Source organism: Euprymna scolopes, chromosome 2, assembly GCF_053919585.1.
Source record: "Euprymna scolopes isolate OS-2025 chromosome 2, ASM5391958v1, whole genome shotgun sequence".
NCBI lineage: Eukaryota > Metazoa > Mollusca > Cephalopoda > Sepiida > Sepiolidae > Euprymna > Euprymna scolopes.
Window position 1 is genome coordinate 100,769,100 of NC_136483.1, and position 26,120 is coordinate 100,795,219.

Here is a 26,120-nt window from a genome sequence, read left to right on the forward strand (position 1 = left end):
ATTGGGCAAAAAGCCAAGATAAGTGAAGACACATACAGCACCTGATGTTCCCAGTACTGTCTAGGCTCAATGTCGCGTCGGAAATCTAACAGAGTGTCAACATGATTGTGGAGGCACATAAATAGGGACTTATTGAATTATCACACACACGCGGGCACACGCACAGATACACATGCACATGCACACGCACACGCACACACACATACACACACACACCTCTAGGGCTTTATAGATTTATGCATCACACACACACACACACACACGCACAAGCGCACTCACACACGCACATACGCACACACATGCACGCACGCACCCAAAAACACGCACACACCTAGGGATTTATAGAATTATGCATTACACGCACACATACACACACACACTCACGCACGCACACACACACACACACAAACACCCACGCACAGATACACACAGACACACACACAAACCTCTAGGGAATTATAGAATTATGCATCGCACGCGCACACACACACACACACACACACACACACACGTGCGCATCGCACACACACGAACACACACACATAAACGCACACACACAAACACACACATACACAGACATATATATATATACAGATACGAACAACTATATTATGAAATTTTCACTTTATATAAGGCGATATGAAAATATTTTCATCCCTACATACGAAAAAATTTTCAGGTTACAAAAGAGTGACAGAAAGACTATTTTTTCAGGCACCAAATTCTTTGAAATAATTTTTTTTAAATCGGTGTTTCATTCGATTTAAAAAATTTTTAATGATTTACTGGAAATATTTGTGTTGATTTTTATTTGGAAAACTTTTTTCTTGGACTTAAATTTATTCCTTCTAATCCCACTTCCAGCCCCATACATTAAAATTATTTTAAAAATTGAAAACGACTTCATGTAAATATGCCACAATGACTTCTTGTAAATATACTAAAATGACTCCCTGCTAATAAACCAAAATCACTGGAATACATGGAATATGAATATTACATCACAAAAATCCAACAAAAACACTTAACAGAAAAAGACAATTTTTGAAAATGTTTTCAGATATTAGTTCTTTGTTTTACTGCACTTTTGACCTCTTTAATCTCACATGACATTTCTTTCTGTCACTTTCCTGAGAACTGATTTATTTCATAAACGTTGTGTCACTTTGGCCTACACTTAGTTGCAAACTTGTCATGGCTAACACTAGCGTATGTAATCGCTATATGACATTGGCTCATTCATTATGAAACAAGTGAACATAGATTCAAAATTATTAAGCATGAAACAGCAATTCGTCCCCTTTGTCAGAAACATTAAAATAAAATGATGCTGGAATACTGCTGCTACATGTCTGCACATCTTTATAAGAAGCGATGTCTATAACATACATGAGAAATATATTAGAGTCATAGACAGGGAATCCATCCTTTTGTTTTTTATGAACTGACATTTTCTCCTCGTGTGTCTTCATTTTGTATTTTTACAAAAAGTGCTGCACCCACACTTAGCATGATTTGGAATTTCTTCTGGTGTTTCACTACTCCAAATTATTTGAAAATGTCTCATCTGATGTATTACTCACTCTTAGCATCAGTCGTTCCTTCCTCAACGCACTTAACTTTCCCATAACATCTTATATTTGGGTCAACATAGTCTGATGCAGGGTCATTCAATATTTTATAAGACACAGTAATGTCAGGAGAATAGAATTTGGGTTTACTTCCGGCAGCCTTGTAACTCCGGCTTCCTTCATTTTGTCCTTTAGTCATTTCAATGAGTGATGTTTCTGACAAAGGGGAAGAATTGCTGTTTACTTAATCGGAATCTATGTATCAAAACTTTATCGTTAACTGGTTTTTGATCGTGAAATACTGTTGTTTTTTTTTATTTGTTTGTTTTTTGTTGTTTTTATTTGGGGTTTTTTTTTCACCCCTTCATTTTAATGACTTCATGTATGGAAATATATATTATTAATATTTATTGATAATTTTTTTTTAATCCTGAAAAAAATTATTAATATTTATTTAAAAAGTATATATATATATATATATATATATATATATATATATATATATATATATATATATATATATATTTCTGTAGAAATATATTTTCTTATAATATATACCAATCCTTATTTAAGAAGTTCGATGTAATTACAGACTAATATAGAGAATAAATGACAAAAAACTATATTCCAAAATTCATGATATATATATATATATATATATATATATACACTTGTGCCCGATATTATTCATACCCCTCGGATCTTTGAGATTTCTATAAGAATATTGCTCAAACCAGAAGGTAGACAATATTAAAGGGATTTCAAACAATAAATCAAGCATAAGCATTTAATTTAAACTCAACGAATAAATAAATTATGCAAGTTTGAAACATTATACAAAGAAAAACAATAATGGCACTAGTTCAAAATTATTCATACCTCTCTTACTAATAGTCAATAGCATGCCCTTTATTCTTAATAACTGCCTGTAACCGTTTGGGATATTTATCAACAAGGTTTTTACAAGCATCAACACTGATTTTTGACCATTCTTCAATGCAGTAGTTCTCCAAATCCCTCAAATTTCTAGGTTTCCGCTTTTTAACCTCAGTTTTCAATATGTGCCAGAGGTTTTCGATAGGGTTCAGGTCGGGACTCTGGCTAGGCCATTCCAAAACATTAATTTGATTATCCTCAAACCATTTCTTGACTATTTTGGCAGTATGTTTTGGATCATTATCCTGTTGAAGGACCCAGTTTGGTCCTAAATGGAGCTTCTCCGCATCCTGTCTAATGTTTTTCTGGAGTATCTCCAAACATTGCTCCTTCTTCATGGTTCCATCTATCTTGACCAAACTACCTGGACCACTAGCCGAAAAGGAGCCCCAAAACATTAGGCTACCACCACCATGTTTCACCGTGGGTATGGTGTTCTTTGGGTTGTAAGCTTCTCCTTTCTTCCTTCAAACGTAAGAAGCATCCATATGGCCAAACAATTCAATTTTTGTTTCGTCAGTCCACAAAATACTTGAGAAAACGGACTCTGGAGAATTCACATGGGTCCTAGCAAACTTTAGACGTGCTGCAAGGTGTTTTCCGGTGTGCAATGGAGTCCTTCTTGGTCTTCTTCCTTTCAGACCATTTTCATGCAGAGTCCTTTGCAATGTTTGCCTTGATATTTTTATGCCAGAAGACTCCAGATTTTCTAAAATGTCCTTATTAGTGGTGGTTGGATTTGCATTAACACTTCTTACAATATTCCTGGTGGTTCTAGCAGACAGTTTCCTTTTCCTTCCTCTACCAACCAAGTTGTTTGTTGTGTGGTGGCTCTGGAATTTTTTGATGATGCTCTGTACTGTTGCTGTAGGGACCTCAAATTTCTTGGAAATTGACTTGTAACCTAAACCATCCTTATGTGAATTCACAATTTTAGTCCTAAGATCATTACTAAGCTCTTTTTTCTTCCCCATTCTAATAATTTTTATTCTTTTATTGGTTTTCAGTTGATATCATTTTAATTTCTGAAAAATGCAAAAAACGAAATGAAATTAATCAAAGGTTGTATAAAAGCATTCAAAATAAGAATCAAACAGAAAACAAACAGTCAGAAACTCGATTAATACTGAAAAAATAAGGGGGTATGATTATTTTTGAACATTGCAGATTTTATAAATAGCTGTATATTTCTTTTATTACAAGTATCCCGAGATTTTAAAATGACGAAAATGATCAGAAGAGGTTTATTAAGAATATGTATCAATATGGACGTAAACAATAAATTCTTACAAAAGTTACACCTAATAAACTCAATTTTCAAGGGGGGTATGAATAATATCGGGCACAAGTGTATATATATATATATATATATATATATATATAGCCTGTTTACTATATGAACATTATTGGTTACATATGTACATACACAGGTGACAAAAAAGAAAGTCCGTACTTGTAATTTTTTCAAAAACTGCAAATTTAAACTAAATTTAATGTAACTGTTTAAACAAACTATACCTCATTTGATTGGCCTTTTATTCTTCTATAATTTTACCTGTTCATATTTGACTTTTAATTGAAATATTCTGGTGTTCACGTCCATTTAAAAAAATAACTTCAAATTGAGGAGGCAAAAAGAAAGTCCGCACAATGGAAAATTGTTATTTAAATGTAACTTGAGGACATTAATGCAACACAAATACAACAGGATGCAATGAACTAGTTAATATTTAGTAGCATAGCGTTCTGCAATTTGACAGCCTGCAATCGTTTGGGAATTCCTTGAATTAGATTGCAGCAATACTCCGGGGAAAGAGCATTCCACTTTTCTTTAATTTTTGTCCAATTTCTTTCAAATTTGAAATTTTATCATTGCTAGTTGTTGCTTGATGTAATGCCATACGTTTTCGATAGGATTGAGGTCTGAAGATTGTGCAGAACAACCCAAACACAGAATATAATGCTCTTCCAGGAACCTCTTGACATTGCCAGCTGGAGGAATGGGAGCATTATCCTGCATGAAGATGAGATTATCATCCAAATTTCGACCAAAGTAGGGTATAAAATGCTCAGTCAACATCTTAATGTACTTGGTCGAATTAATTCAACCTTGCAAGCGAACTATAGGCCCTGGACTATCAGTACTAATAATGCTGCACACCAAAACTGAAGCTCCACCACCTTGCAGCGTTGAAACTGAGCACCTATGATTAAATTCTTCATCATTCCTCCGACGGACGTACTGTCTACCATTGTCTTTCATTGCTAAAAAGCACTTTTGACCAATATGAAGAGTCATGATCTTCATTGCATCTGACGAAGTCCAGACGGCGCTTTCTGTTCTTTACAGAAATCATCGGCTTGCATCTTGCAACATATCCTCGCAAATTAAATTCCTTTAATCTGTTCTTGACAGTAGAAAGAGAGCACTTTTTAACAAGATTGCACTGTTGTTGGATTTGGTGAGCCATTTCAAATCTGTTTCTTAGCTTGCGGATCTTGATAGCATTGTCTTCCCTGTTAGAAATAACTTTTGTACGACCAGATTTAGGGACATCATGAACACTGCTGGTGTTTTGGTGCTTTTGCACGGCCTTTCTACCGTTTTCTCATCATAATTCAATCTGCGGCCGATTTCTTGATTAAATAAACCAGAAAGGTGGAGATTAATGAGCTCCTGATGATCACTAAGAGAAAGTCGTGGCATATGGACTAAATGTTATGTTGTATAACCTGGAACAACAGCAATTACGATTAGAGATTTTTTGTTGCCTGTTGGTGGATATTTTAAACTGATTTAAGCTGGTTTTAAGTGAATTTGTTGCTGCGGACTTTCTTTTTGCCTCCTCAATTTGAAGTTATTTTTTTTTAATTGACGTGAAGACTAGAATATTTCAATTAAAAGTCAAATACGAACAGGTAAAATTATAGAAGAATAAAAGGCGAATCAAATGAGGTATAAGTTGTTTAAACAGTTACATTAAATTTAGCTTAAATTTGCAGTTTTTGAAAAATTACAAGTACGGACTTTCTTTTGGCCGGCACTATACGTGCATGCATGTTTCAATGGAATACCAATTCGAGGATAACACCTCATTAGACAAAAAAGAATCGATATTCTTTTTTGTCTAATGAGGTGTTATCCTTGAATTTGGATTCCACTGCAACATCTATTCACATATGTAACCAATAGTGTTTGTATAATAAACAGACTATATACCAGCTCTATCCTGCATTGAGCACTCTTTAATAATCATGTGAGTTTCATTGGACTTACATCTAGGAAACCAATCGATACAACCATTATATATATATATATATATATATATATATATATATATATATATATATATATATATATATATACTAGCAAAAGTACCCGTCGTTGACTGGGTTCAAAAACAGTCTACAGAAAATGGACTCTGATTTATGAAAGTATGATAGGTTATGAAAAGGAAGGGTTGTAAAGAGATAGCTTCGAATTTGGGGGATCAAAACCAAAGCAAAATATGATGAAAGTAAAAATACAATGGATAAACCCCATAATTTATTATACCATACCTGTTCACACTGAAACATTTATCACAACATTCTGTGAATCTATATTAAAAAACCGTGTTAAACTTTGTGACATATTTCCATTCTATGGAGGTCAGGTGCGAACGAACACCACATAATTTTATTATACCATATTTCTTCAAACTGAAACATAATTATCAAAGTATACTTACGCAGATAGTTATGAAAAGTCTTTATTAAAGTTTGTGCCTATTTCCATTCTATGGAGGCCAGGCGTGAACGCAGATCCCACAATTTTATTATACCATCCCTATTTAAGTTAAAACATACTTATCAAAGTATTCTTATGTACATCTATATCAAAAACACTTGTAAACGTTTTTTTTTAATTTTTAATTTTTTATTTCCATACTTTGTGGACCAGGCGCATACGCAGACCCCACAATTTTAATGAATCATCATTATGCCAGATCAAACAGACCTATTCCTGTGTCTTGATACATCTTCTATCATTGTATGTGATCAGTTTTCTAGAATAGTCTACCATATAGGAGCCTATTTGTGACCAGACACACACACACAGACGTTCAGCTTTATATTATATATATATATATATAATATAAAGTTGAACGTCTGTGTGTGTGTGTGTGTGTGTGTGTGTGTGTGTGTGTGTGTGTGTGTGTGTGTGTGTGTGTTTGTAAAGCTATCCTTCTCAACATCTGATAACTTAACAAATACCATAATTGGCTCAAATAACACAAAATTAAACAAATTTTTGAAAAACAGAAATAGGACAGAAAATGAATCTAACAATGTAAAGGAATGTAACTGCCGGAACCCTAATGAATGTCCAATGAAGGGGAACTGTTTAACTTCAAACGTAGTATACAAATGTGAAGTCATAAAAAGTAATGAAACTAAAGTATATTTGGGGAGCACGGGAACTTGCTGTAAGGACAGATATCGTAATCACCTAACATCGTTTAAAAATGAAACTGAGAAAGAAAAGAACACCAAAAATAACGAAAACAACAACAATGTAAATAAAAATAAAAATGAAAACAACGGTAGAAAGGATCATAACAACAGTGACAACAACAACTACTATAACGAAAATAGAAACAGAACCAATAGTAATAACGAAAACAACCGGAAAAAAATAAAGAAAAATTCAACCCCTTTAGCAGTATGGATTAAGGAATTAAAGGAAAATAAAACTGAATATAAGTTAAGATAGTCAATAATTGATAAGGGGAAAAATATAAACCTAGCAAATCGAAAAGATGCAACCTATGTATATTAGAATCTTACCATATATTAGTATCAAAAGAAAAATTATTAAACAAAAGACTAGATGTAATCCACAGGTGTTTGCACAGAAAAAAATATTTAATTTCACGCACTAGAGCAGATTAGGGGAAAAAAATGCAAGGGAGGTAATCCTAGATAAAAAATGATACCACGAGAGTGACCTCCCCTGCATCGTGTAATATAATACGAATTCAAACACTAAGCAAAAAACAATATTAAAATAAACATGCATAAATATAGGAATAAAATTATATAAAATTATATAATTGGAAAAAAACAAATAGGAAAAACAAGGAAAATTAAAACAAAAATAAATAATTAATAAATAAAGAATAAAAATACGGAAGTACGGGTTAAAACGGAAAACTATCTTTACATAACACTAAAAGATGGAGGAAGTGAGGAAGCATGGCTGTGGAAATCTTTTTACCCGAATACGATGTCCAGCATGTTAAAAATATACCATTTGTTGTAAAAATCTAATGGATAAACATCTGAAGAAGTTGGTGGGGACAGGATATTTTTACGGAAACATAAATCGTAAAATTGCTAACTCATTAATCAAACAGCTGTAATGGAAAAATCCAGAAAATAAACGAAGGTTATAAAAAGAAAACGTGAGTCTTTGACTTTTCAACACAACTTTGCAATATATATATATATATATATATATATATATATATATATATATATATATATATATATAAAAAGGTACGGCAGAAATATCTCCCACATTTTGGCATGTAAACTTCCAAATCACGCTTGTGCAGTTTCTGAGCATGTATTAATTTGTATGGGTGGAACTGCAATCCGAGCAATCACCAATGGATGAACTGTGTGTAGAATTCTTCTGTCTGTTCGATCAGACAATCCGAAGGCCAAAGCATGTTAAAGACTTAGTAACAGAAAGTCTCACAGCTCGAATATTGTCTAATGTTTGAGTGCTTCGAGGCCTTCCAGGTGGTTTTCTTTTAAGTGCCAAACCCGTAACTCTGAAATTTGCAACCCATAGCTGTACTGATTTTCTATCTGAAACAGCATCATGCCGTCCTAACTCGTAATGAACTTGGAAAGCTTGCAGTTATAGATTCACCATTCTTTAAAAACATTTCTCTAGTAAAAGCACGGTGTGCATGAGTGCAAACCATATTGGTTGATAAGGGTACTTGAAAAGAATGGCTAGTTATTAGATAAATGAAAACATCATTGGCACTTGCATGCTGTATATATATATTTGGTTCATTTGTTTTTGTATTTGTTTTGTTTTGTTTTTTTTGTTTTTTACCGTACGTATTCACACTTTTTAATATATGCACATAAAGTTATGAACAGTATACAGGGCCCGAGAAAATGCCGGGTAGAACTGCTAGTATATTTATAAAAGTGAAAATGTCTCAGTGTGTGTCTGTGTGTCTGTGTGTGGATTTTCCTACCAAATAACTCTGTCAATTTTCGGTCTAGAGACTCGAGATTTTACATAAGGAGTATTAAGATTTGGGAAAATCTTTTTAATTGGTTTTCGACCAGAAATTTGGCTGTCAAGGAGTCAAAGTTCGACTATTTGACCGTTTAAAACTCTACCAAACTCCTTCGCCAATTTTGGGTCTAACCACTTGAAATTTTAATTGTAGATTACTTGGACATGGGTCGAACTTTTTAATTTGATTTGAGCTCCAAAAAATAAATGTTAAGGGGTCAAAATTGGGGTCAAAGTTTTAAAAACGTTGACCTCTCGGTTTCTTCCAAATTTTTTTTTTTATTATTTGCTTTCTGATATACAAGAAAAGTCTTCTTTTTTTTGTCTTCATCAGGGGAAGTAAATTAGTCACATCTAGTGGAGATGGAACAATCCGAATTTGGAATTTTGAAAGCTATGCATGTGTCCAGACCTTCAAAGATCATCAATTGGCAGGTATGCCACATTTGTTTAACAGATAAAAAGATATATATATTTAGATTGAGAAAGGGAAAGAACAGGATACAGAGAGAGAAAGAGAGAGAGAGAGAGAGAGAAAGAGGGAGATGATAACGAGAAAATGAGATAGATAACAAGAGGGAGCAAGAAAGATCTAAAGAAAGACAGAGTAGAAGAAAGAGAAATGTGTTTGGATTGTAGAAATATTGGCGTAGGATGTGTAAAAATAATATTAAAAATGGTATTTTCCATCTAAGGTTAAATTAGGCAGATTAAAAGAAAATTCCATTAGAGGTTAAAAATTAGATTTGGAACTGTCGGATGCCACAGGCAGAAAGTCTGAAATGAGACATGGCAAATAAAAGAGGAACATCCTTTTCTTTGACTTGCTAGCTGACTTCTTCGAAGCTTTGTTCCATCCGAGGAGTGGATGAAGTAAAGCCTTGGTAGGTGTTATGACTTAGTTGTTTTGAATTTAAGTCCTTTAATTTGTAAGCCAAGAAAGGTTTTTTTAAGTCTATTTCTTATAATTTAAGTCCAAAAAGGTTCTCATATGGCATCGTCATCAATGTCTGCCGCTGTCCTTTCTCAAGATGGCGGCACTCGCGATGTCTCTCGTGTTGTTCTTGCATAAAGATGCGATAACTTCTCAGAGTTAAAGCAAGAGAGACAACTCTGCCTTTACAGAAAAGAGAGTTATTTCCCTTTGACCGTGTTATCGTCCCAATGAGGATAGGATTCTAAGCATAAGGTTTAGTATAATTAGCTCTTAGTTTAAATATTTTTAAGGGGAATAAAGTGGTGGAAATCGATTTGGGTTGGCAAATTAATTTTACCACTCTACGACGAGTATTCTAGTTTAGATATGATCCTTATCCTTGATAAAAAGTGGGTCTCTTGTGAAAAAAAATAAAGAAAGAAAGAAAATTGCATAATTATGTTTTAGATCTTCCCAGAAAGGAATTTATAAATTTCATATTAAATTGTTTTGTTTTCTTTCTCACACAGTTTGGAGTTGCACTTGGCATTGGGCTGGAGATTTTGTTGCTTCAGCTTCCCGAGACAGCACAAGTAAAGTGTGGGATCTTAACAGGTAAGGGTAAACCCGCATTTTAGTGGCTTGAACATAATGGAATCAAAAATTGTGTACAGTCGATAAATATTGTTTTATCTTGTTTTCTTATACAGGGTGTCCCAATAAAATGTATGCACTCTTTAAATGACCATATAAAACTAACGTTTATTATTAGAAAGAAAAGGTTCATACATCAAAATACTGTGCACAAATATAGACGCCAGCTAATTATCGAAAATGTTAAAATTGTTGGCCATTGTGGTCCATGAACAGCTAGCAACGCTCACTGATTGAATCGAAAACGTTCCTAATCAGTCCAGTTGGTATGTTGACACATCTTCTTTCAATGGTTGCTTTCAACTCATTCATTATAGCTCATTTTATGGTGTGGACCCTATCCACCCACCTGCCCCCAAAAAAGAGAAAAATCCATGGGGAGGGGGTCAAATCTTGTGAGTGTAGACAGTACTCGATACTTCCTCTCCATCCTACTTATCTGTTTTGCAGGTGACTATCAAGATATGCTCTTACGTCATGATGATAGTGGGAAAGTGCTTCATCCTACTGGAAGTGCCATTTTGTATTCGTAAACATTTCTTGGGAACGTGGCATAGCGTATTCATGTAGCAAGGTGAAATAATTTAAAGAGTGTATACGTTTTATTGGGACATCCTATATTAGGAAATGATAAACCATTGTGAGTTAAAATCGTCGGCAAATATGACGTCATTTGAGTTGAAACATGTGACAACGGAGACGTGCTGCACATGTCTTGTTTAGCTTGTGTAACAAAGATAGACAGCGCTTAGATGCTCCAATTACGTCCATTATTGTAGGTAAAACATCATTTTAGTGGCCTAAGAATAATGCGGTAGTAAAATTGTGTGCAGTCGATAAATATTGCTTTATCTTGTTGATATTTTATATATTAATAAATGAGGAGCCATTTCAAGTTAAAATCTGTTTAGTGTTACGCATGTAATCTTAAGAACAACACTTTTGAAATGTGTACATATGCTGAAATAATTGTTAGAAAAAAATAATGGAGTTAACGATTATTTCAGCATATGTACACACACACACACGCGCGTGCGCGCGCGCACGCACACACACACACACACACACACACACACACACAAACAAACATTTATCCGTTGTAATTCAAGAAAAAAAGAGCTAGTTTTTTTTTCCAAAGAACAAAAATCTGTCTCTCATAGGTTGTTTAGTAAGTTATAAAATATATATGGCGATTAAGCTACACTGAATATTCCGCATTTCATTCACTCTAGGATTCCTCAGGCTCAGGAATCCTAGAGTGGATGAAACACGGAATATTCAGTGCAGCTTAATCGCCATATATATTTTATAACTTACTAACTAGCTCTACCTATGTATTGAGCACTGTTGAAGTAAATACTTAAAGTTTACGCATAAATTTATACTTTCGTATATCAATTTATGTGAGTACATGAAATAGTTATATATATATATATATATATATATATATATATATATATATATATATATATATATATTCTAAAGGAGTAAATTCAGTTTTTATTCAACTTAATTGTAGCAATTTGAAAAAAAAATTATTGAACATATACATTAAAAGTATATATTTCTTCATAATCGTAATAATCGTATATATATATATATATATATATATATATATATATATATATATATATATATATATATATAGTCTTATTTGTAATATTCCGAATTTTACCGGGTTTATATAATTCAGTAATCATTCATTAAATTCAATAAATTTTAAGCCAAAATGAGATGACTTAAACTGTAAGCTACAAAATTATCATATTTCATAATTGAGTATTCATACATTGTTTTAACAAAAACTAAGACTTTAAAGAATGGGTTTATAGCAACAAATAGTGTATTTCATCGTTAGTTACAATTGTTTCAAGACTATTCAAGACTAGAAAGGTAGTTCTTTGCGAAAATTTTCAAACGACATAATGTTTGGATTTGTCCGAATAGTCTTGAAACAATTGTAACTAACGATGAACTACATTATTTGTTGCTATCAACCCATTCTTTGAAGTCTTTGTTTTTGTTAAAACAATGTATATATATATATATATATATATATATATAGATATATATATATACTATCATCAGTGAATGTATTGAGTTTTTTCATTTGGTTGGGATTACTATATAAATAGCAATATTTATATTTGTTTTTGAGTTTGTTTTTGCCTTCATTAGTAAACTTCTTCTCAAAGTTTTCTGTATATATATATATATATATATATATATATATATATATATATATATATATATATATATATATATATATATATATATATATATATATATATTCAAGCAAATATTAAATGCAACGGAGACATTTTGCTTTATGATTCTTTTTTTTTTTTTAATTTTTCGATTTTCCATATAATCTTTTTTATATCAAAATCAAAAATATTAATAAAAGTTCCATAATTGTTGCTTTCACCTGAAGATGATTCATGGACGAATCCAAAGCGTTCGTGACAGTAACAATTATGGAACTTTTATTAATATTTTTTGATTTTGATATAAAAAGATTATATGGAAATCGAAAAATTAAAAAAAAAAAAAAAAAAGAAAAACGAATCATAAAGCAAAATGTCTCTGTTGCATTTAATATTTGCTTGAATGAAAAAATGCTGCCTAAACATATACATATATATATATATATATATATATATATATATATATATATATATATATATATATATATATATATATATAGTCATCCATATGTATATATATATACTAGAAGATGTACCCAGCGTTACCTGGTATTAAATGTAATGTTAGATTCCTTTAAAAACTGAAGTAAAAAAAACAAAAAAAACGGAAGAACCTGCAAATATTATGTTTTTTCGAAATAGTTCTAATGCTTTTAAATAAACAAAAAATACTCGAGCTGGTATCGAAACAAAATTCTAAAGACAGTGAGTCAAGTACGATAACCATTATACCAGCTTGCCAAAATCTTTAAAAGGTGTTTTCAAACCTCGTGAATCAAGTGACAAACAGATAAAATCTAATAACCGCCCCCAAGTAGCAATTTTGCAATTTTTATCCCTTAGCAGCCCTTTTTTTTCTGGATGAAAACCGATTACAAAGTTTTCCACGTGTCTGAATACCCTATATACTAAATTTCAAGTCTTTAGGTCAAAGCTTTGTGGAGTATATAGGTTGAGAATTGTCCTCACGCACACATTCTCACTTTTGTACATATACTAGAAGATGTACCTGGCGTTGCTCGGTATTAAAAGTAACGTTAAATTCTTTTTAAAAAATAGATAAGAAAAACGGAATGAAACTGACACATGTGCATGGAAGTATTATTTTTTTTCTAAAAACGGAACACGATCGCCAAAAGGTATTTTCAAACCTTCTTCTTCTTAACACAATTTGAACGAGTAACGCATGCGCAGTCATGAGACAGCAAACAGAAAAAATCCGACGTCTCCATATACCAATATTTCAATTTTTACCCCTTAGCAGCCCTTTTCTTCCGGATGAAAACGAATTAAAAAATTTTCCACATGTCTGAATAAAGTGAGAATCCTCACTTATATATCTATAATATAAAGCTGAATGTGTGTGTGTGTGTGTGTGTGTGTGGTCACGAATAGGCTCCTATATGGTTGACTATTTAAAAAAAACTGATTACATATAATGATAGAAGATGTATCGAGACACAGGAATGGATATGTTTGATCTGGCAGAACGGTGGTTCATAAAAGTTGTGGGGTCTGCGTTCGCGCCTGGTCCACAAAGTATAGAAATAAAAAATTTAAAAATTTAAAAAAAAAAACGTTTACAAGTGTTATTGTGATAAGTGTTTCAGTGTGAACAGGTACGGTATAATAAATTATGGGGTTTATCTATTTTATTTTTACTTTCATCATATTTTGCTTTGGTTTTGATACCCCCAAATTCGAAGCTATCTCTTTACAACTCTTCCTTTTCATAACCTATCATACTTTCATAAATCATAGTCCATTTTCTGTAGGCTGTTTTTGAACCCAGTCAACAACGGGTACTTCTGCTAGTATATATATATAAGAGGAAACAGTTAATAAAACATGTTAAAAACACTTTGAAAAAGAGTTAAAAACATTTAATCTGAAAAGGAAACAATAAGTTTTATTTTTATTTTATATATATATATATATATATATATATATATATATATATATATATATATATGTATATATATATATATATATATATATATATATATATATATATATGACTACTTCATTTAATCACATAAATTAACATACGAAAGTATAATTTTATGCGTAAACTAAGTATTTACTTAAACAGTGCTCAATACATAGGTAGAGCTAGGTAGTAAGTCAGAAAAATATATAAGCCTGACGAATCCTAGTGTGGATGAAATGCGGAATATTCTGTGTAGCTTAATTGCCATATATATTCTTCTAACTTACTATATATATATATATATATATATATATATATATATATATATATATAAAGGAGATTAGAACAATAGTCTAAAGAACAGAGTGTATTTTAATGTAATAGTGAAATTACTAGTTTAATTAAAATACAGGAAAGAAAAAGTGCTCGTTGTAATTTAGATATATAATAAGCTCGATAGGTAAATATCCTAGAGCTAATTTAATATTTAGTAATGTGATTGGTAATTTAAAAATCAAATTATAATTCAATTAAAAATCCGTTTCATAAGAAGGAACAACAACAAAATCAATTATTTGTACGATCGTTTCGGAAAACAGTGTTTTTATTGTGGTAGACATCAAGTTACGGACAATAATTATTACATATAGTTTTTTAATAAACAAGGTTTCCTCATCAGCAAATTGTGAAGGGTTTTTATTAAATTTAAAAGACACCATAAATCAACCTAGCATTAAAAGTAAGGCAGATGTATCTGGAAAAAAAATTAAAATAAAGGTCTGGATTTAAACTTGATAAGAGAATTAATATGGGTTAGAGATAGAAAAGAAATAGAGTAAAATATAAATTTGGTTTAAGTACAATATTATACATACATACATACATACACAAATATATACATGCATATATATATATACATATATATATATGTGTGTGTGTGTGTGTGTGTGTGTGTGTGTGTGTGTGTGTGTGTGTGTGTGTATATATATATATATATATATATATATATATTTCTTCTTTTGTTTTCTAAATCAAGTCAGCGATGTCGTTATACATTACGTGGTCATACAGATTCGGTGAACAGTATTGAGTTTGTGCCATTTTCCAATATTCTGTTGACCAGCTCTTCGGACAAGACGATTTCCATGTGGGATGCTCGAACAGTAAGTGATTTCACAAAATTCGTTTTTTTCATTTACACTCATATACTTCTCGGCATCACCTTTTCTTCGATGGTGTCGAATAAAAATTCTGGTAATTCACAATCATGAAATAAGTGATGTATTGTTTTCTGTAAATAATTCATTTTTTTTGATACAGGTGCTTTTTTTTTAAGATTGAATCGCCATTTATCTAAGCCAAGCGCAATTTGAGAATAAGGATTAATGAGATAGCATGATTGTCGGCTGAAAATTAAAGAACACAATGAGAGTACTAAATTTAATTGATGGAATTAATTTTCATTACTTATAAGAGCCACCACTTATCAAAACCCAAAGGCCAATTGAGGATGAAGATTAATGACAGCCAGGTGGCCAATGAGAAAACATTGTGATGATCAGTAATGGTGGAAATTAGTAGGATTTAATTATCTAACACATAAAGACGGCTCAATATGAACTTGTTTACATAGGATTTCCAAACGACCATGTTATATTCAGCTGGGAATCAGCTTTGCAGTATTGTGTTCCACAGACAGGCAATTCTAGAAAAGAAACTTTGCTCATGAAATTTTGTTTAGAGAGTAAACGGTTTTACATTATCATTACTACATTAGTGAAATACATAACAGCATGCAATATTAAATTATTCATTAATACTGTATTAATGAGTAAACATGTCTTTAGAAAGTATTTGGGAAGAATTTAGTATCGTATATAATCTCGGTGGCCTTTTATTTGGCAGACTAGAGCATTTATTTTGGGTAGTACTAGAATGTTTACTTTCCCAGACTTTGCCAACCCTCTTTGGTGTGGAGTAAGTTTATGAGGGGCTCTGATCAGGGAATGCTGGCAGGGCTGCCCAGGTAATTTTCAATAGGTGTTTTTCCTTTAGAGAAGCTGGCTTGACTCTCCCCTCCTCTGCCATTGTGTCATTTCTTCTTGCTATGCGAAGGAAGTAAAATCTGGGAAAGTAGACCTCCTAGGACTACTCAGAATGAATGCCCTAGTCCACTAGATAAAAGGCCACCAAAATGATCCAGTTTATGCTGAATTGATTGCCGAAATCAGAATCTCGAATGGCAAGTAACTGTATCTATAATGTGTTAAATGCAGCAATATTTATAGTGTCTGGGTACGTCCATTATTCCTGACATGGGTAGATCAGCTTATCCCATATCATTTATCCATGTTAATTGTTTCATTTTCTTGCCATTACAAAAATTTGTCTGCATATTTACTATTAAACTATGGATCTTGCTTGTTATCAGGTATGTTTGTTTGTTTGTTTGTTTGTTTTTATTTGACAGTTGCGTTCTTTTCAATGAAGTCGGGGTCGTTTCTGTTTTCAGGTTGTGCTTCAAGTACTTTGTGTAGCTTTTGAATTCGTAGATATCCTAGAAATTTCACTTGCCACAATTCGAATTTTGACTTGGATCCATCGAAATAAAGATGCAGGCCACATAACCTCTAGAAGTGTAAGCCATGTTTAGTTTCAGAACAGTTTCCGATGGTTCGTTGTTCTACACAAGTCCTGAGAGGTGACTGGTGTGATTCATGGAATTAATTTGATACAGTTCTCGAGTTGGAATCCACAGAGCAAAAGATTCTTCCCGTGTTGAGACGGAGAAAACATATACGAAATTGCTACAGAAAGGTTTAATATTTATGGAGCAATTCTGGTTTCTGATTACTTGGTAGCAGAATGTGAATTAATTCGATTCACCAGTTCCTAGCAGCACCGTTTATAAATAGAATCTCCCGATTATGCAGGATCATACCCCCATTATATTCCAAAAATATTGTAACAGTTTGTTTGTTTGTTTGTTTTTCTGTTTTTATTTGTTTTTGTTTTTTTGTTTTTTTTTGGAGGGGGTCTCAGAATGGCATCACAAAGGAGTGACGTCATCCACTAACATAGGTGAAAGATATTGAAAATTGGAATTATTATTTCCATATTTTGTTTTTTTGTTTTATTTTTTTCAGGGCTTATGTGGACAGACTTTCTATGGCCACGAACATGGTATCAATAATGCAAGAATTAATAACAAGGTAAGAGGTGCAACAAGTTGTCTCCCTTGAAGTAGTCATTTATTATGAGTCATCTCTCTGTTAGATTGGTTATCTCCCTTATAACCTATCTCCCTTTTACTATAGAACTTCTATTAGTTATATAATAAGTATCCATTCACTTGCATGTTGTCGTTCTGGGAGTGATTAACATGTAGTTCGCTAAGAACAGTGTATTTATTTGCTTCCACACTGAGCAAATTAGGCACAAGGCCGTTTTTAATGTGGACGAATTGGGGAAATGGAGACCAGCTCCCCGGGGAGTAGGGGAGCCGGATAGTGACAATTGGTATGAAGGGTTTCCCCTACATTAACCAATAACTGATTGCTACAAGAGCAATGGTCTTATATGTGGGGTTTCCCTCACATATGGTCATTGATTGCAGCATCTGCAGAACAGATACTACACTTTAATCCTGGCCCGAAAGAACAGTCTTGTATGTTCTCGCTTGCAAAGTGATTTATACATTGTGCAGTAAGAACACTGTTTGAGTGAGGAAAGACAACCTTTTTCAGTCCCAGTTGAGATGTCGATGCGAATAGACGTTATATTTCTTTTCTCGTCTCTAGCCATGACTTGGGCAAGAGACAAGATCTTACTCACTTGTATTCAAAGCGACATTGGTTGAGCCAGCTTTTTTCATAGAAATGGGTTGAGCCAGCTTTTTTCATAGAACACACCGCATCCCAGATGAACGCAGACCATGCATGATGGTTCATAGCAGCTGAGATAGTGATGGGCAGCCAGTTTGAGACTAGCGGTGAACACCATAGTGAACTGGAGTTAGATCCGACGTCTTCTTTGATGGTGTATGTTCGATATTGAGCCAGGGTGACACTGATAAAATCAGAGGTGTGCATACACGCACACATTCCAGATGGACTTTGAGCTACAGTCTTGTGTTCTATAAAAATGACCTGAATTGTAACTATCACTGAAAACAAAGAAAGGTTTACATTTCAGGTCGGGGAGTTAGAATTGTAAAATGCAAAATCAAGAAGAACAATTAAATATTTTAAATATTTACGATTTAAGGAATGTTGGTTGATGTCTTTATAGGACAAGTAAACGAAAGGAGAGGAAAAGAAAGGAGCGCTGGAGTTGTCGAGCATGAGTGACAAATTCTGATGTCCCCTCACACACACACACACACACACACACACACACACACACACACACACACACACACACACACACACAACCCTTATTGCTAAACACAGTTTTTCTTTACCGTCTCTCTCATGTCAATCACCATCAGTGAATTGTAAATAAACTAATATGTTGACAAAATTCGTTAGTGTTGATTTTGAGAACAACAACAAAAGAATTGTCAGGTATATATAATTTCGCAAGCATTCGAAAAGAGCAAACTAGAAAATTATATAGACATTCAATAACGCAACACGTCTTCACGTGGCCTCCTGGGTGTCTTTGCTAACCTAACTATTGCTTCGTTGATGAATTCTTTTGGGTTGCAGCATGGCCACACCAGCAAAGTCTTTGCTTTGAAAGAGATCGATTGAGTGGAGAGAGGAGTGATTCTACAATGTGTCCCAAGACATAAGATGAAGCTCCTGAACTCAATTCCATTTTCTATAGTACCAGATGTCTCCAGGCTTAACCTATTTTGCATTTCCGTTGTTCATAACTCTTTCCTGCTCATTCTTTGTGTTGATGGAATTGCTTGATTAAAATTAATTTAAATAGTACAGGAAGAAGTGTTTGCCCTTTTAACCAAAACTTTTTAACCCAATTTCTTCACATGCAACGAGCCAGAAGGATGGATGTCTAAGCAGTAACCCCTACTAAAAATAATGGTGATCTCAACGTCTCTGTCTGCCTGTCTGTCTGTCTGTCTGTCTGTTTTCTCTCTGTCACTGCATCTCCTTCTCTCTCTCTCTCTCTCTCTCTCTCTCTCTCTCTCTCTCTCTCTCTCTCCAAACTTTTGAAAAATCTCACTTCAGAGATAAGTTTTCTTCCTCTTTTGAACCATAATCACCATAACGTTCAAGCATGTAAACACGACCAGATATGCATCCTTTGATTCCTGACTTCAGCCTTTTTCAAAAAATTAAAAGACGGATTATATGATTGGCTTAATGGATACAGTCACGGACCATGGGATATCAAGTTTGAATCCTTTTGAAACTACTCTGCTCATTTACACATGAATGCTATATTTACCAAAGATATGAAGCATGAACTCACAATTCCTCTCAACTCTGAGGAACATAGCAATTATTTTTTTCTTTCATAAAAAAAAAACGCTCCAAACGATGTATAAAGCCACTTAATGTAAAGAGCTGAAAAAAAAATTAAAGATGATTACCGCAAAGACAGGAAATGTCTATTGTATCGACTTTGGTCTTGAAAAAGGAGGAAAACAATCAACAGGAAGAAAGTTCCATAAGCTTGCAGTTTGTTTTTTGGAAGAAGTTACTAGAATAGAATTATGCCAGAATTTATGAAAATTACCAGATCAACAACTTGTTTTCAATTTATCGTATATTTCATATCAGATATTGTGTTTCAGAACGGAATAATCCCAAAATGGTATATGACATCATGAAATGGACATGAAATTACCTGTTCCCCATTGCAGCAAGATTAGATATGCAGTTCTTATATACTTACCTCACCACGAGGGCAGAGTTAGACACAAGGTTAGTTTGTAATGTCGAGAAATTCTAGCTTCCCCCCAAAAAGGGCACTTTGGATTAGAAAAAAAATTAAAATTGCTTCAGTTTAGAAAGACTGATCTTGGTTGATCTTGGTGACCAAAGACAAAAAAAGATCAAAAACAGCATCAGAATAGATACCACATTTAACTCCTACCCAAAAGGTCAAATAATCAGTTTAAGTTTGGAGTTCAAATCCGACTCCCTCGAGGAGCCACTTTGAAAAAGTACAGAAATACCTATAAACAGACTCAGCAGTATTCCTCAGAAGGAGCAGGTAATGTATTTCCTACAACCAAATTAGACTATACCTTATCCTATCAAAGAAAGGACTAACGGTTCAGGACAACTGAACAGGACGATATGGGGGATATAAATTCATTTGGTTATTTAACATAAATGTAAAATACCCCATATTTCGGAATTTTAGATTGTTTACGTATTTGAAAGATTATACCAACTCAGAATCTTTTATATAAAGAGCAGTTGTCTGTGTATACGTATATATGTATGTATGTATGTATGTATGTATGTATTAGTGATTTTTTGGGGTGGAGAGGGCTCCCGTAAGCCGTGGGGAAGGCAACCTTTCTAGGAGAAGCAAATCTCTGATTTAAAAAACCATAAAGCGGGAGACCAGTACCCGCATTAAGCTGGTCTGCAGTTTAATTTGTTGCTGGCTATCTTGCTCTTGCTTGTTGCTGGATCTCAACATTTTGAACCGAGAGAGAGACTTAGCTGTCGTACAAAGCTAAGACTCTGTAACATCGTCTTTGTATAGATACTCCCTCAGGCATTTGGGCTCATGGATTTTAAATGTCTGAGGGAGTGGCACTCGTCTGACAAGACGTTGCAATCATCATTAGTGATGGGACGATTCCAATATTTTTCCCGATTCCAATACAATTACTGATTCCATACTAAATTCTCGATTCCAATACAATTACCGATTCCGATTCTTTACATATCTCTAAATATTTAACTATAGAGTTTTTATTTTTCCTGATTATCGTAAAAACACATGTTAAATCTGTCATATATTTTGTCAGATGTAAAAATCCACCTGTGCGGATGATTTTAGTTTTACTGCTAGCTTAAAATCAAGAAATATTTATTATTTTATCATTATTACCATCAATAGAAGATTTTGTTTTAATCAAAATCAAATAAAATGAAGACAATTAAAAGAATCGTTTTGGCATCGGAAAATAGGCACCAATTTTTTCGATACCTCAAAAAGTTCCGATTTTTCCTATTCCCGATTTCAATTACGATTAACACTTATATGTATATATTATGCATGTATGCATTATGTATGTACGTATTATGTATGCATAAATGCATGTATTATGTATGAATGCATGTATTATGTATGTATATATGTATGTATGTATGTATGTCTGAGAACGTCCCTAAAAGACTTTGACATCAGCCCCCAGTCTTGGGAGAGTCGCGCTGCTAAACGTTCGGCCTGGCGTTGCGTCATCAGCCTAGGAGCCGACAGGGCAGAGAATCAACGCATGACACACGACCAGCAGAAGCGCAAGAGGAGGAAGGAGAGAGCTGCCGGTTCACAGCCTGCCGATACCGCCTTCACGTGTCCAGAGTGTGGAAGAGTCTGCCAAGCACGGATTGGCCTCATCAGCCATCTCAGGACCCATAAACCCCTGACGCCGAATTGATTGATACCTTGGTCATCGTCGATTTCAACGGACGAGCAAGAAGAAGATGTATGTATGTATGTATGTCATGGTCGGGTCACCGGTGACTAAACTGGTTCCCCCACCAGACTTGATTGGTGAGGAGGGTGGCTAGTCTCCCTGAAGGATTAAAAACAAGACCTTCCCAAGGGCGAATGAACCCTTTTTCGGGGTAAACAGCCAACTAGCACCGTGTGTGTTTGTGTGTATGTATGTGTGTGCTGGGGTGGAGAGGGCTCCTGTAAGCCGTGGTGAAGGCAACCTTTCAAGGAGAAGCAAATCTCTGATTTAAAAACCCATAAAGCGGGAGACCAGTACCCGCATTAAGCTGGTCTGCAGTTTAACTTGTTGCTGGCTATCTTGCTCTTGCTTGTTGCTGGATCTCAACATTTTGAACCGAGGAAGAGACTTAGATGTCGTACAAAGCTAAGACTCTGTAACATCACCTGTGTATAGATACTCCCTCAGGCATTTGTCTATTAAAATGATCCTGTGGCGATGGAAGTCATTTTTGGGCTCATGGACTTTAAGTATCTGAGGGAGTGGCACTCGTCTGACAAGACCTTACAATCAATCATCATGTATGTATGTATGTATGTATGCATGGCAAAAATGTCAAAAACAAATTCACACAAAGTTTTATGTTCATGATCTATGTTGTTCCGGATGTATAATATCTAAAATTTAGAAAAAAATTACTCATTCTTTAATCCTAATGGTGATGATAATTGTGATAGCAGGGATATCTGTCATTGCCTGAGATAAATTACTATTTTTTTTTTTCATTAAAATTGGGTTTCTTTTTATCATTACGGAAAATTTTTATTAAAAAAAATATATTTAATGAAGAGGTTTCCCTGTATGCATCCTCTAAACCATTTAAAATATTTCAAAGAAACTAAGAGTTTAGGAATGTATACAAATTGGTGTCTAATAGCGATGTTTCAAATTTCCAGCAAATCGAAAATATTTGAATTTTAAAATAGTGGGGGCGGGTAGGAGCTTTTATGAACCTTCACAACACTCTAAAATATGTCAAAGAAATATTTAATAATTGCTGTTTAATACTAAATTTCATACAAAAATCAGGAATATTTTAATTTTCAAACAATAGCCTTTTATCACCCTCCAAAATTATCAAAATATATAAAAACATGTGCAACAAATATGTCCTTGCTACAAATACGTCATTGATTTTTTTTGCTAGATCAAATCCTGAAATCTGATGTGTGGACGCACACACAAACATTTTTGCTGCATATATATATATATATATATATATATATATATATATATATATATATATATATAAAGCTGAATGTGTGTGTGTGTGTGTGTGTGTGTGTGTGTGTGTGTGTGTGTGTGTGTGTGTGGTCACGAATAGGCTCCTATATGGTTGACTATTTAAAAAAACTGATTACATATAATGATAGAAGATGTATCGAGACACAGGAATGGGTATGTTTGATCTGGCAGAACCGTGGTTCATTAAAATTGTGCGGTCTGCGTTCGCGCCTGGTCCACAAAGTATGGAAATAAAAAATTTAAAAATTAAAAAAAAAACGTTTACAAGTGTTTTTGATATAGATGTACATAAGAATACTTTGATAAGTATGTTTTAACTTAAATAGGAATGGTATAATAAAATTCTGGGGTCTGCGTTCGCGCCTGACCTCCATAGAATGGAAATGGGCACAAACTTTAATAAAGACTTTTCATATCTATCTGCGTAAGTATACTTTGATAATTATGTTTCAGTTTGAAGAAATATGGTATAATAAAATTATAGGGTGTTCGTTCGCACCTGACCTCCATAGAATGGAAATATGTCACAAAGTTTAACAAGGTTTTTTAATATAGATCCATAGAATATTGTGATAAGTGTTTCAGTGTGAACAGGTATGGTATAATAAATTATGGGGTTTATCTATTTTATTTTTACTTTCATCATATTTTGCTTTGGCGTTGATACCCCCAAATTCAACCCAAATTTACAGCCCTTCCTTTTCATAACCTATCATACTTTCATAAATCAGAGTCCATTTTCTGTAGGCTGTTTTTGAACCCAATCACCACGGGTACTTTTGCTAGTATATATATATATATATATATATATATATATATATATATATATATATATATATATATATATATATACTGGCAAAAGTACCCGTGTTGATTGGGTTAAAAAACAGCCTACAGAAAATGGACTCTGATTTATATATATATACTTATGATTTATATATATATATATATATATATATATATATATATATATATATATATATATATATATTGTTACAACTAGTGTTAAGACGATTAATCGGAATCGGGACTAGGAAAAATTGAAACTTTGAAGGTTATCGGAATTGGAAAAATTTATACCTGTTTTCCGGTGCAAAAAAAAAACGATTATTTTATTTTTTGTTTTTCACTGCTGGCAATAAATGTAAAATATGTATGTATGTATGTATGTATAATAAATATCGATTTTTAAACTAACAGTAAAAATAAAATCTGAAATCTTCCACCCACAAGTGTGTGTTTTAGTTTGAGAAAACATCTGCTCAGTTAACATGTGTTTTTTTTTTACGATAATCGAGAAAAAAGTAACAACTCTATATTTAGATATTCAGAGATTTATAAAGAATCGGAATCGGTAATTGTATCGGAATCAGGAAAAAATATTGAATCGTTCCATCACTAGTTACAACAGAAAAAAAAGTGAGTTATTACTTGTTTTCTGTTCCTTGCAACGTACTCTGCTACATCGTGTTGGTTTGTGAGTGTTTACATATTAGCATGTGTGTACTACGTCACATAGTCACAATGTGTGTACTACGTCACATAGAGAATATGTGTACTACATCACAGAGACAATATGTGTACTACGTCACATAGACAATGTGTGTACTACGTTACATAGTCACAATGTGTGTACTACGTCACATAGAGAATATGTGTACTACATCACAGAGACAATATGTGTACTACGTCACATGGACAATGTGTGTACTACGCCACAATGAATCCTTTGCTTTAGGTATTGTGTTTCAGCATTAAGTAACTTCAAAACAGGCAAATAAAATGGAGTAAGAACATAATTTTAAACTGAAGGCAAAAGGACACATGTTTTTTATATCCTCAAGGACAAAGAGGAGGACAAAGCTCAACAATTTGTTCTCTGTGGATCAGTATGAAAACGATAGTAACCCCCCCCTCCCGAATGAAGTTTTGGTAGTTATACAGTTTACAACCCAATTTCCAGTAACGTCGCGTTGGCATCTTCTGACAGGTTACATAAGCAACCAGAAAAGGCTGAAGCAAAACTGACGGACTAAAAATGCAGCGTTCCACTCCTACTCTCTCTTAAGAATGGCTTTCTATTTAGAAACCCCATCTTAACATGGTGAAAAGTGGAGGGGGTTCAAGCTGACATAGCATGTTGAAAATCATTTTTGGTTTAGAAAATGTTTCTTAATCAATGAATTCCACGTTTTTATTAAAACTTGTCATCTCTTGACAGCTGATTGGATAATCGCTTCGGCATCTTCCAGCTGCTTACATAAACTTTTTTTTTTTTTTTTGTATATAGAAATCGCTCTAGACAAACCATGAAGCTACTTAATGTAAAGATTTAACCAGAACGAAAGCTGATTATTGCAAAGGCAGGAGAAGCCTTAGTCTTGAAAACGTATAAGGAAAAACAGTGAGCAGGAAGAGAGTTCCACAACCTTGCAGTCCTTGGACAGAAGCTACTGGAATAGGAAGCTGTATTACAATTAGGTATTAAAACAGCGAGTTGATGAAGACCAACGAGTCAAACAAGCTGGAACAAAGGAAGCATGGAATTGATCAGACAATTCTGAGAAGCACATGCCATAATAGTATTTCTAGAAAAGACTGAGACTAGCAACATCACGTCTGTGAGAGAGAAAGAGAGGTTGCAATGAAGAAGGAAGTGTGGGGCTAATCAAATTACAGATACAT

General features: G+C 33.5%; 1 protein-coding gene across 1 annotated transcript in view; it reads left to right on the forward strand.

Annotated features, from left to right (window-relative positions):
• Window positions 1-26,120, forward strand: part of LOC145293344 (sperm-associated antigen 16 protein-like) — an 80,539-nt gene that overhangs the window by 46,502 nt on the left and 7,917 nt on the right. The window contains exons 11-14 of the mRNA XM_080139988.1: window positions 9,149-9,249; window positions 10,261-10,345; window positions 15,558-15,684; window positions 17,668-17,733. Of these exons, the coding sequence (XP_079996114.1) occupies window positions 9,149-9,249; window positions 10,261-10,345; window positions 15,558-15,684; window positions 17,668-17,733 (379 nt within the window). The remainder of the gene's footprint in view (window positions 1-9,148; window positions 9,250-10,260; window positions 10,346-15,557; window positions 15,685-17,667; window positions 17,734-26,120) is intronic.